The following is a 13,955-nucleotide window of genomic DNA, read 5'->3' as shown; positions in this document are numbered from 1 at the left end:
AGTATCTGTCTCCCTCCTTTGACCAAAGTAATATTAGCGTTAATGTTGGAAAGGAAAAGATTGCAGTCATGTAGGCCCCTATATCCATCATTTATCATTGTCAGCCCTGGATAGCATGGTTTTGTGGTTCCTAGCCTGTGTAGTTTGGGGGATTGGGTAATAATAACTAATAGTAATTATTAACAGTAATAATAGCTCACATTTACTGTACACCATACCAAGCAGTGTTTTAAGTTATTTTATATGTATTTTTTCAGGTAGCTTGCACAACAATTCTATGGGGTGGTTGCTGTTATTGTCCTCATTTTACAGAAAAGGAAACTGTGGGGCACAGAAAGGCTAAGTATTTTGCACGGTGTCATTCAGCTAGTAAACGGTAACGCTGGAATTTAAAACCAAGCACTCTAATTCCAGAGCCCATAGTCTTAACCTCTCTTACATCCTTTGAAAAGAAGAGAAGAAATGCAACATGTCACTTGACATTTTTCTGTGAAACGTGATCCAAAGTTGCATATTCAATATTCACAAAAAAATCCAGGCAGCATTTTAACATCATCTTCCCTTCATGTTTGAAAGTTTTAGGTAGATAAGCCATCCTGGAGCTTTATCTGTTCTTCACCCTGACTTTAATAAGGCCTGGGGTTTTGTTTTGTTTTTTATTTTTTAACATCATTATGAAATACACATTAATATGCCTGTTTATTTAGATGTAGTGTTGATAACATCAGCAAAATACTATTGCATTGTCTTACTTCTTATGAGGACAGGGCTATCTGTAAATAATTGATTTATAAAAATAAGAAATTACTTTGTTTTATGATAGAATGTACCTTTTCAGTCTTGAAACATATTGATGATTAGACATTTTTAGTAATTTGGCTTGTTTCTCGTGATACACATGTTGGTAACCTAATGCTGATACCCTAATGAGTTAAGTGGTGTTTATTGCAAATAACTCCTTAATATCTTTAACTAGCAGGAGTTTTCATTAAACTCATCTGTAAAGTTGATAAGACTGCATACTTATAACATTTCTAAAGCTGGACAGGTTTTAGAAAGATACTGGGTGTTAAAGGGTGGCCATGATTATGTTGGAAATACCTTGCAATGGCGCTTATTCTCAAAAAAGTGTAGATAGCTTTATTTCTATAAAATTCTAGATTATTTGCACCTCAAGTGATATTTTGAGGTGTATTAAACAGTATTCAGTTCAGCACTTATGGCAACTATTATGTTTTAAACTGACGTACTCTAGTAATCTGAACTGCTCTGTGGTTACACTTCAAACACATTTTAGATATATGTGCACCCGCACCTAGGATAGCTTTCACTTGATCTTGTAAAGAATGGAAAGCTTTTGATTTGGGAGATTTCAAATTTGCACATTTTAGAACTAGAGTTTTACTTAATTTAACCTTTGCCCAGTACCTGGGAAAATAGGGATATTAAGTAATCCAAAGATGAGCATTGAATAACTATATCAATCAAATCAGTGGTTCTCAAACTTTTTGATATAAAAACTCCTTTTATACTCTTAAAAATTATTAAGGATTGCCCAAAGAGCTTTTGTTTATAGCTTTTGTTTTGTTTTGGGTTATATCTATTGATATTTACCAATGTCAGTAAATTTGCCATTTACTGAAAAAATTTTAAAATATTAAAACAATAGTAAAGCCATCATGTTAACATAAATTATATTTTAATGCACATAACTATTTCTCCTCCGACAAAAAAATGAAAAGAGTGGCATCGGTTTACATTTTTGCAAATCTTTTTATCATCTGGCTTAGTATAGACAGCCGATTTTCTTTTTTTTTTTTTTTTATTTTCTGTTTTTTTGTTTTGTTTTGTTTTGAACCCTGAGAAGCTAGACAGCTGATTTTCATATTTGCTCCTGAATTCAGTTTGTTCGAAATGTTCTTTTGGTTGAATTGAGGAAATCCAGCTTCACACAGATATATAATTGGAAAAGGGAGGATTTTAATAGCCTTTTCAAAAAATTGCGGCTATTCTTTAATAAACACTAAAACTTGACAAGTGGTAGTTTCAAAAGTTAGTTGCAATGTAGAATCTGAAACCATAGCAGTGAATTTTTTATACTTTGCTACATTAAAATCTATTCATATGTTTTACACTTTGAATGAATCTTTTAACCAAGCATAATTTTGAAACATCATACATTGGTCATTTGGAACATACTGGTTCACTGAGTTATGTGGACTTTTCAAATGTTAACATATTTTGTTATACAGCGTTAAAAACTCATATTCATTAATATCACCACTAATCTCATCAGAAAAGTCTTTAAGTATTGGGAGACTGTCAAGCTTATGGTGGCAGATACAAGTTTTCCAAAATTTTATTTTTTGCTTGAAAGCTTAATTTTTATCATTGGCCTATCACAGGATTTCTCAACCTCAACATTATTGTTGTTTTGGGCCAGATAATTCTTTGTTGTGGGGGGCTTCTTATACATTGTAGGATGTTTACCAGCATCTCTTACTTCTACCTGGTAGCATCCCCCATACCTCAGCTGTGAGAACCAGAATTGTCTTCAAACATTGCCAAATATCACCTGAGGGTCAGAATAACTTCCAGCTGAGAACCCGTAGGGTATCAACACTGTCAGTTGTTCCTTCAAGTGATGGGCATAATTTATTCATTTTGAGAAAATATCACCAAATACTCAAATTCGAATAGCTATAGTTTGGGATATGGTAGATACATAGATATATAAGGTTTTATTTCTTATTTCTTCTTATGAGCTACAAAATCTGGCACAAATGATAATAAAACCACTTTTTAGAAAATGGCCTAGGCTGGCAAATCTAAGACCATCTAGAAAAATTCGGAAATAATATCAAATGCCTCATGAAAATATTTTATTTCCTCTGTCTTCACCTCCACTAGAGCTATGCCTTTAATACCCATGTAAATCCCCAAGGTGCAGTCTTTTCAGTAGTCATTTACAAATATTAATAGTGCAAGTGGTTTATATAGCACTATTCTATATGCTCTGGAGGACACAAATGCTACTGCTTGATCCACAAATGCTACTTCAGGAAGTTTTCAGTGTAGTTGGAAAGACAGAACATAACACATTTAAAAAGCATATGAAACAAGTTATATAGATAAAGATATAGACAGACAGATCAACCTATCCTAAGATTCTAAACCAGATCCTAAGAGCTGCCTGTTACAAGGCAGTATGTGATTTTTTTTGTTTTGTTTTGTTTTGTTTTTGTTTTTTTGAGACGGAGTCTTGCTCTTTCGCCAGGCTGGAGTGCAGTGGCTCTATCTCGGCTCACTGCAGCTTCCACCTCCTGGGTTCAAGCGATTCTCCCGCCTCAGCCTCCCGAGTAGCTGGGACTACAGGTGCGCACTACCACGCCCAGCTAATTTTTGTATTTTTAGTAGAGACAGGGTTTCACCATGTTAATTAGGATGGTCTCGATCTCTTGACCTTGTGATCCGCCCACCACGGCCTTCCAAAGTGCTGGGATTACAGGCGTGAGCCACCGTGCCCAACCGTGATTAATTTACATGACTCCAAAAAAATAAGAGTGTCTCATCCCACCTATTCTTGCCCATTTATTTAATAATTTACCACATTAGATATTTGATAGGTGAGACTTGGATTTATGGCTTACCGGTGCTGCTTTGTCTTTGTTCTAGACCTTTGATGAATGTGTAGCAGAAGGTGGCTCAGACTGTGCTCCAGAGAAGCTCTGGCTTCAAATCCCATTCTTCTGTGGCCATAGCTCCGAATGCTGGTAGGGAGATAAAGTTGGCTCAAATTGATTATCATCCTTATTATCTCTGTAATCTGTGTTTCATTTCACAAGGGCTAGATATAGGGAAATCGGTGAAAGACTAGACTAAAAATAACATGTAATTGAGTAATATCTAGTTTTGCAGTTACTTTTAAATGCATTTAAAAGATTCCTCATGTAGAGTAATATCCTAATATCCTTGCATTGTTTTCTCAGATGCTGGTTTTTAATATTTCTTATTTTTGGTGTTATGTTTTGCTGTATTCCAGTAGAGCTCTTAGAGACCAGGGGTAGGGGTGGGGGTGGGGGGTCATAAATCTTATTTTGTCCAAAGCTTACTGTTTTAGCTATTCATGTTAAATTAATAAAAGGCTTAGTGGGTTAAAATTCACCTGGTTTTACTGTTAAACTGATTTTGACTTTAAGAGAAGCCAAGGTTATGGCTGTGGTTTAGTTTGCTAGTAAATATCAAGTGGAAAATAAAGATACTTTAATAAAAAATGTATTTCCTCAGAATGTGTTGAGTTTTCAGTTTTTAAAGTAATTTTACATATTTATTTGTTCTATTCAATCATTTTGATGGGAGAGGTAGGAGAAAAAAGGAACATATTCAAAGTTTCTTCCATAAACCATAATGAGAAATACAAGGAATTTCTTCATTATTTGAGATATATTATTAGATTGCTGTGGAGTTTAAAGTCCTACTCATTAGATTACATCAAAGCCTCATAATAGTATAAGAATTGGAAGCCTATAAAGAATGGCTTCTCAATTTTTAACCATTTCTTTAGAACAGGGATTGGCAAACTACAGGTTGTATCCTGCAGACCCAATTTGGCCTTTCACCTGTTTTATTTTTTATTTTTTTGAGACAGAATCTCGCTCTGTCACCCAAGCTGGAGTGCAGGGGCACAATCTTGGCTCACTGCAACCTCCGCCTCCTGGGTTCACAATTCTCCTGCCTCAGCCTCCCGAATAGCTGGGACTACAGGTGCCTGCACTACACCTGGCTAATTTTTGTATTTTTAGTAGAGATGGGGTTTCACCATGTTGGCCAGGCTGGTCTCAAACTCCTGACCTCAAGGGATCCACCTGCCTCGGCCTCCCAAAGTGCTGGGATTACAGGCATGAGCCACTGTGCCCAGCTTTGTCACCTGTTTTATAAATAAAGTTTTATAGAAACACAGTCACATACATTTTTTACTTATTGCTTGTGGCTGTTTTCACACTGCAGCAGCAGAGTTGAGTAATTGTAAACTAAACCAGGTGTATTAGCTGTTCTTGCATTACTATAAAGGACTACCTGAGACTGGTAATTTATAAAGAAAAGAGGTTTAATTGGCTCACTGTTCTGCAGGATGTACAAGCATGGCACCAACAAGGGCCTCAGGAAGCTTACAATCATGGCAGAAGGTGATGCAGGAACAGGCATATCACATGGTGGGAGCAAGAAAGTGGGCAGTAGGGGTGGGGGTATGGTTCCCAGACTTTCAAACAACCAGATCTTGCGTGAACTGAGCGAGAACTCAGTTATCACCAAGGGGATGACACTAAACCATTCATGACAGATCTGCTCCCATGAGCCAATCACCTCCCACCAGGCCCTACCTCCAGCATTGGGAATCACATTTCAACATGAGATTTGGAGGGAACAAACATCCAAACCATATTATTCTGCCCCTGGCTCACCAAATCTCATGTCTTTCTCATATTTCAAAATATATTGATCCCTTCACAGTAGTCCCAAAGTCTTATTCCAGCATTAACTCAAAAGTCCCAAGTCCAAAATCTCATCTGGAGATGAGTTCCTTCTACCTATGAGCCTGTGAGATAAAAAACAAGTTATTTATTCCCTATACAATGGTGGTATAGGCATTGGATAAACATTTCCATTCCAAAAGGGAGAAATTGGCCAAAAGAAAGGCATGGTAGGCCCCACACAAGTCTGAAACCCAGCAGGGCAGTCATTAAATCTTAAAGCTCCAATATAATCCTTGACTTCATCTCCTGCATCCTGGTGCAAGGGGTGGGCTCCCAAGGCCTTGAGCAGCCCTGCCCCCATGGCTTTGCAGGGTACAGCCCACATGGCTGCTCTCATGAGTTGGAATTGAGTGTACCTGCAGTTTTTGCAGGCAAAGCGTGCAAGCTGATGGTGAGCCAACCATTCTGGGGTCTGGAGGGCATAATCACCGTCCCACAGCTCCACTAGGCAGTTCCCTGTTTGGGTCTTTGTGTGGGGTGAGGGCTCCAATGCAACCCACTTCTGAAATCTAGGTGGAACCTGCAATCTAGGTGCAATCTAGGTGGAATGCAGGCTCCTTCATGCTTGCATTCTGAGCATCTGCAGACTTAACACTACCTGGAAACCACCAATGTTTACAGTTTATGCTCCCCCAGAGTGGTGGCCCAAGCTATACCTGGACTCCTTTGAGCCAAGGCTGGAACTGGAGTGGCCGGGATGTGGGGAGCAATGTCCCGAGGCTTCTCAGGGCAGCAGGACCCTGTGCCTGTCCCCTTAAATCATTCTTCCCCCCAAGGCTTCTGGGCCTGTGATGGGAGGGGCAGCCTGGAAGATCTCTGAAATGCCTTTGAGGCCTTTTTCCCATTGTCTTGGATATTAGCACTTGGCACCCTTTTAGTCATGCTAACCTCCTTAATAAGTGATTGCTCCACAGTGTTATTAAATTCCTTCCCTATTCCCTGCCCTATTCCCTGGAAAATAGGCTTTCCAGTGGGAGTGGTTGCTCATGCCTATAATTCCAGCACTTTGAAAGACCGAAGTGGGAGGATCATTTGAGACTAGCCTGGGCAGCCTCATCTCTACAAAACATAAAGTTAGCCAGGTGTGGTGGCATATGCCTGTAGTCCCAGCTACTTGGGAGGCTAAGGTAGGAAGAACACTTGAGTCCGGGAGGTTAAGGCTGCAGTGATCCAAGATCCAGCCTGGGCAACAGAGCAAGACCCTGTCTTTAAAACAAAAAAAACAACAAAAAAAAGGGGCTTTCCTTCTCTACCACATGGCCAGGCTGTGAATTTTCCAAATGTTTATGCTCTGCCTCCCTTTAAAATGTAAGTTCCAACTTTAAGTCATTCCTTTGCTCTTGCATTTGATTGTAGCCTCTTAGACACAGCCAGGCCACATCTTAAATGCTTTGCTGCTTAGAAGTTTATTCTGCCAGATGTCCTAAGTCATCACTTTTTTTTGAGACAGTCTCACTCTGTCAGCCAGGCTGGAGTGCAGTGGCACGATCTCAGTTCACTGCAACCTCCACCTCCTGGGCTCAAGCAATTCTCCTGCCTCAGCCTCCCGAGTAGCTGGGACTACAGGCGTGTGCCACCATGCCCAGCTAATTTTTGTATGTTTAGTAAAGATGGGATTTCACCATGTTGGCCAGGCTGGTCTTGAACTCCAGACCTCAGGTAATCTGCCTGTCTCGGCCTCCCAAAGTGCTGGGATTACAGGTGTGAGCCACCACACCTGACCAGTCATCACTCTTTAAGTTCAAACTTCCATAGATCTCTAGAACTTGGACACCGCACAGCCAAGTTCTTTGCTAAGGCATAACACAGGTGACCTTTACTCCAGTTCTCAGTAACTTCTTCATTTCCCTCTGAGACCTCATCAGCCTGGACTTCTGTCCATATTTCTGTCAGCATTTTTGTCACAATCATTAAACCAGTCTCGACTTAAGAAATTTCAAAGTTTCCCTCTTCTTCTTGTCTTCTTCTGAGCCCTTCAAATTCTTCCAACCTCTGCCCATTACCCAGTTCCAAAGCCACTTTCCCATTTTCGGGTATTTTTATAGCAATACCCCACTCCTTAGTACCAATTTTCTCCATTAGGCCATTCTTACATTACTGTGAAGGAATACCTGCGATGGTAATTTATAATGAAAAAAGCTTTACTTGGCTCATGGTTCTGCAGGCTGTGCAAGCATGGCACCAACATCTGTTTGGCTTCTGATGCAGGCCTCAGGAAGCTTACAATGATGGCAGAAAGTGAAGTGGGAGCAGGCACATCATAGGCAGGAGTGGGAGAAAGAGAGTGAAGGGGGAGGTCCCAGTCATTTTATTATTATTATTATTATTATTATTACTATTATTTTTGAGACGAAGTTTTGCTCTTGTCACCCAGGCTGGAGTGCAATGGTGTGATCTCGGCTCACCGCAACCTCTGCCTCCCGGGTTCAAGCAATTCTTCTGCCTCAGCCTCCTGAGTAGCTGGGATTATAGGCATGCACCACCATGCCCAGCTAATTTTGTATTTTTAGTAGAGATGAGGTTTCTCCCTGTTGGTCGGGCTGGTCTCCAACTCCCAACCTGAGGTGACCCGCCCACCTTGGCCTCCCAAAGTGCTGGGATTACAGGTGTGAGCCACCGCACCCAGCCCCCAGTCTTTTAAATAACTAGATCTCTAATGAACTAACTGAGCCAAGAACTCAGTTATCACCAAGGGGATGGTGCTAAACCATTCACAAGGGACCTGCTCCCATGATCCAGTTACCTCCCACCAAACCCAGCCTCCAACACTGGGAATCACAATTTCAGATTGAGAGAGGGAACAAATATCCAAACCATATCACTATGTAGTCTGCAAAACCTAAAATATTTATCCTCTGGCCTTTTATATAAAACGTTTGCCAATCCCTGCCTTAGAATAATAAAGACTATTGCTCTATTGGGCATTTTTGAGGAGATGTTAGTTGTATTTCTTTAGTATGTTTCATAGATTCACAGAACTTGGAGGGTTCTCAGAAACCAATTAATAACTGTTCCTCTCCCCCTCTTTGTTTTTTTTAATAGTTTGAGAAAACAAAATTGAGAAAGGTGAAGCCACCAGCTCAAGATCATACTGCTACTTAAATGCAGAGCTAGAATTTGGATTAAGGAATATTCGTGCTAAAAAGAACCCAAAAGTATAGTTTATTTTGGATCAAATCTCTGTTAATAGCATTAGCTGACAATGTAAATGAAAATAAAAGATTCTTAGCAGAGCCATTATCTATTTTCTGTTCCTCAGAAATTTCAGAAAACACTTAGCTCACAAAAACTCAAAACTCACACAATAAGCAGTAAACACAAATTGTTTACACTTTATTAGAGAGCTCTTAACAGAATTTAGAGTAGTTTAAAAAAGTTAAAACACACATTAAATCATATGGGAGGGTTATATGTTTCTTATATCCATATACATTTTTAAAGTGCCCTTAAACTAAATTGCTCATGTTAAGAGTCCTCTGGTAAACTCTGAATTAGCACTCATAGTTGAGCAGAAACTGGAGATGGAAGCAAATGAAATTAGAAACAGGTGTGCCTCCCACAGGATGGTAATAAAAAGGCATTGAGGCTTTGGATATACATGTGTTTATCTATTTTCTCTGTAATATATGGTGTCAGAGGCACCAGAAACACTCAGCAGATTTCACAACCAGGTTTTAATTCCTTTTCTTTGGTTTCAGGAATGTGGGAAGCAGGTGGGCTATGGATCAAGCCAAGTATAACCTAATTAATGAATATTTTCTGGTGGGAGTTACTGAAGAACTTGAAGATTTTATCATGTTATTGGAGGCAGCATTGCCCCGGTTTTTCAGGGGTGCTACTGAACTCTATCGCACAGGTATATAAAGGAAGGGTTTCTTTTTAAAGCTTTCTTTGGTTTGGTTTTTTGGTTTGCAACTTGTAAATATGTGATTTGAAGTTTCTTCAGTGAAACACAACAGATAGCTCCAGAAAGGCAGGTATCTTGTCTGTTTCTGCTCACTATTTTCAATTGAGTAACTGTGAATTAGGTGAAAATTAGAAGGTACTGTAGAAATAGTGGAATGTTACAAAGTACAGAACAAGCCATAGAAATGTATAGTATTCAGTAATGCCAGATATCAAACATTAGGCCTGTGTATTAGTCCTGCCTACTACCATTTTAAAGTAGAGGTGTGATAGTGGAACTGAAGTATGCCTAAGCCATGTTTTAGCAGCCTCAGCCATATCATGTATCTGAAAGTGATAAGCTAATTGTGTTTTTGTTTTGTTTCGTTTTTTGCTGTTGCTTGATAAGATGCAGTCATAGGAACTCTTTTCCTTGAGGATGCATATGCCCTAGCTTCTAACACATAATTTTAGAGAATACAGATTATGGGAAAATAGAATACAGTTTGGCAATAGATATTTTATCAAAAATAAACTAGTCTCAGAGCATCAAGCACTTGAAAATATAGTGTGTGAGGTGACAGCCTACACTTTACTGTGTGCCAATCCTTACATTTACTATTTGACATTTCATTAAGTCTTTACTAGGTTAAGGATTAACATTCTAAAGGACTGAATCATGGCTCTAGTTTGATCAAGGCTCCATTTTTACCTGAATTATATAAGACAATTATGTTACCTGTTCTTTAATGTGTCATATTAACCACCTCTTCAAATAAAGAGGCATTGATCTTTTGTGTGTTCTCCAAGAATTATTTACCTTTCCTTTTTTTTCCCCTTTGTAAGTAGGAAAGAAATCTCATCTTAGGAAAACCACAGAGAAGAAACTCCCCACTAAACAAACCATTGCAAAACTACAGCAATCTGATATTTGGAAAATGGAGAATGAGTTCTATGAATTTGCACTAGAGCAGTTCCAATTCATCAGAGCCCATGCCGTTCGAGAAAAAGATGGAGACCTCTACATCCTCGCACAAAACTTTTTCTATGAAAAGATTTACCCTAAGTCGAACTGAGTATAAGTTGTGACTATTGGATTCTTGAACTAAAATTTTGACCCTGTCTTCACCTTTGTTCTCAGCTCCACAGTCTGGATTGCTGACAGTAGGTGTATATTACAATTTGTATCAAGCCAAATTAGGAAACAGACAGTAACATCAAGGAAGTAGATACTGGCTGGCATGTCAGTGTTCTAAGTTTCAGATATTTTTATTTTTCCTGGCTAAACGTTGGTGAAAGTTATAACCTCCTGCCTGGGAGAAAATATACATCACCTAAAATGAACTTATGGCAGGTCTAATCAAAAGGCTAAATACAATTTCAGAAAAGGTTCTGATACTCTTGTTTTTGATAAAGCATTTTTTCAACTAACCATGAATGAAGATGAGTCCATTTGCCTCTTCTGCCTTCACTGAGGGTTTGGGTTATACACCTCTACTGAATTGTGTTAATAACTGTTTGGCAGTGTGTACTTTGTTTTTGTGAGTCATGTCTCATGAAATTTATTGGAATGTTTAATCATATTTGCTAAGAAATGTTTCTGCTGTAGTTGGATTTGCCCATATTTATGTAGGTGGTTTTAATTTTTTAAATGGTGATTAGTGTTAAAAATCAATTTAAATCATGACTAATATGGTAAAAAGATAAAGCATCAAAGCAGTATTTCTCATTCCTGCCTCCTCAATATCTAATATTGGGAAGATACTTCAAAGAATATTGAGATTGTCTGAAGTTTTAGTTAAGATTTTCACACATTAATATCAAAAAAGTAAGTTTAATATTTGTTTCTCCATGGGTTATTTGTAAAGCTGTAAACTGAGATATCAGTGACACCGTATTATGACTCCATTAGTGAGCTGTGGTATGGGTAGGATTTTCCTACTTCTTCTGTACTTTTACCTGTAGACTATTTTTACTAAGGTGCTTTATAATGTGTTTTAAAGCATTGCATTTACAAAAAAAGGAAAATGCTGTAAATATTGCATATTTTAGGTATTTGGACCAAAAGGTTACAAGTAATTAGACAAAAGTGGTTTTGCACCAATTTTATGTCAAGTAAAACCATCAGACCTACTGTTCTTGTATTTCTCATTTACCTTTACTGTTAAGACATCACTGAAATGAACTTCAATAAGCTTTCAATTTTGATACACGGTTCATTATTCATAACTTGAGGCGGTAATTACAGTGGAATGAGTACTGGACAAGGAGTCAAAAAACTTGATTTCAGGTCCTAGCTCTACCATTTACCAGCTGTGTGATCTTGGGCAAGTCACTTAACCTCTCTTTGCCTCAATTTCCTCATCTTGAAATGAGGATAATAATACCTGCTGTACCTACCTCACAGGGCTGTTGTGAGGATTAAATGAGATGGCATGTGAAAGCACTTTGAAAATTGTAAAGCGCTATATAAATGTAAGGTATTATAGAAACATCTTTAACATATAGTTTCATACCATTCATTTTTTAACAAAGAAAGGGAAAAGTCTGCTTGTAAGCTCGTTGAAAAAGTTAATCTTGATATAAATTTGTGTTTGATAAATATCCTCTCAGTGTTTTATCTTCCATGTTTCAACAACTATTGAAATATGAAACGCCTGTGAACTCTTAAAGCTTCATGAGCAGCTGCTTGAGTTCAGGAAGTTTCCTGTTAGAAATAGACTTTGTTAGTTGACTAGGGTCAGGGAAACTTTGCTCTTCAAATTTGAAAGCTGTTTCTGTTTTTATTTTACATTACTATTCAGAAATGGTAGCTATTTTATACCTATGGTTTAAGTAAATATTTCTGAATAAGGCTTCACCAGACTGTAAGCATTTTAGGTAGATTGCCTTAAAGGTTATGGGAGGGCATGAGAGAACACTTCTTATGAGAAAACATTTATAAACAAACTAAAGAAAAACTAAAAGAATGACAGAACAATCATCTTAGCACCCTTTCCTCACAATAATATAAAAATATTAAAAGAACATAGGCAGGCTTGTTTTAAATTTGGCTTTTTTCTTTCCTTTTTTCAAATTGACTTTTATAGGTATTTCCTGAAGGTGTATACAAATTATTTCCTCGCCCAAAAGTAAAGCACCACTTCAAGGTGGGGTTTGACATTACCTGCTAATGAACAAACCCCAGTATGCAAGTTATTCTTGCACCACATGCTCAAATCTTCTTGAGGTGCATTAACTCTTTTAGGTAACTAGAGCAGTACTTGGTGAACTAGATCAGGAGGTCAGTTAACTTTCTGTGGAAGGGCCAGAGAGTAAATATTTTAGGCTTTGCAGCCCATACGGTCTCTGTCACAGTTAGTCAACCCTGCCATTGTACCACAAAAGCAGCAATAGACATTATGTAAACAAATGAGCACAGTTATGTTCCAATAAAACTTTATTTACAAAAACAGATGACATCCCAGATGCAGACCATGGGCTACCAACTATTGCACTGGCTAAATCATTATTTATGGAGAAATCATCTTTGTGTCTGTACTCTAGATGCCTAAAAGAGTTTATTTACTTCTAAAAGCTCCTAACTTATATCCAAAGAATTGCTTTCTGATTCGTGTAGTCTCTCCCACAGATTCATAAACTTTTATGACTTATATTGTTTCCAGGTGGGCATGTTTTCTTTCCCAGTTTAACAGTTCAGAATAGGGGCATTTGTTTTTATCATATTTTAGGGTGGGTTAGGAGTATCCTTTCTGGAGACTGAGAAAGGGGTGTATTTAATTCCATCAGGTCCAGTACAGTACTAGGAGTCATAATACTTTATAATCAATGAAATAAATAGAACCACTGAGACAATAATGTATTTTTTTAAAGTGGCAAATGTGGTTTTCTTTTTTCAGCCTTTGTGCTTTTTCAGTATTTTGACCATAGGGAGATAATTTTTTTATAATACAAAAGTAAATTAACCACTTGGAATTTTAAAGATAATGTTATGTGTGTATGTGAAATATATATACATATATATATGTTTATTTCCTAAAAGAAGAAAAGATACCTTTCTGTTCAACTTGTATCAACTCCTGTTTTCTAATTGCTGTGAAATGGCAACTGTTGATAAATTATTGTGATTGTTTTAAAATCTAATGGGAAGTAAAATATATTTTGATTTTACCCAGCTTTAATCTGTAAAGTAGCACTTAAATATATCTGATAGCAACACTTAAGATATTGCATGGGGATTACTTTCCTATCATCCATGTGCATTTGTGCAACTTCAAACATATTGGGTGCTTCTGAATTCCTGATGATTGGATTTAAGCTATTGAAAATTGGATAATTTAAACTTACTGATTTTTATAATTTTCTGATCTTAAAATTTGGTTAATGCCTATAATCTGTTGCTTTTTCTCACTATGTGTCCTATTGGAAATTCCTCAAATCGTTGGTGCCATCAGTGATTTACAAACAATATTTTGATATTGCAGATGACTTGCTTACTGTATTTGCATTGTTAGAAAGAAAACAGTTTGTAGACTG

At 37.6% G+C, this 13,955-nt stretch overlaps 1 protein-coding gene across 2 annotated transcripts in view; it reads left to right on the top strand.

The window, feature by feature from the left end:
- Positions 1 to 13,642, top strand: part of HS2ST1 (heparan sulfate 2-O-sulfotransferase 1) — a 199,911-nt gene extending 186,269 nt beyond the window's left edge. The window contains 3 exon segments of one of the 2 annotated variants that reach the window (NM_001133025.1): positions 3,676 to 3,773; positions 9,233 to 9,390; positions 10,269 to 13,642. In NM_001133025.1, coding sequence (NP_001126497.1) covers positions 3,676 to 3,773; positions 9,233 to 9,390; positions 10,269 to 10,495 — 483 coding nt within the window. In that variant the 3' untranslated portion in view covers positions 10,496 to 13,642. 2 annotated transcript variants of the gene reach the window in all.
- The last annotated feature ends 313 nt before the right edge of the window (positions 13,643 to 13,955 follow it).

Source organism: Pongo abelii, chromosome 1 (assembly GCF_028885655.2).
Source record: "Pongo abelii isolate AG06213 chromosome 1, NHGRI_mPonAbe1-v2.0_pri, whole genome shotgun sequence".
Classification (NCBI taxonomy): domain Eukaryota; kingdom Metazoa; phylum Chordata; class Mammalia; order Primates; family Hominidae; genus Pongo; species Pongo abelii.
Note: the sequence above shows the minus strand (reverse complement) of the source record. Positions and strands in the feature narration are given on the sequence as shown.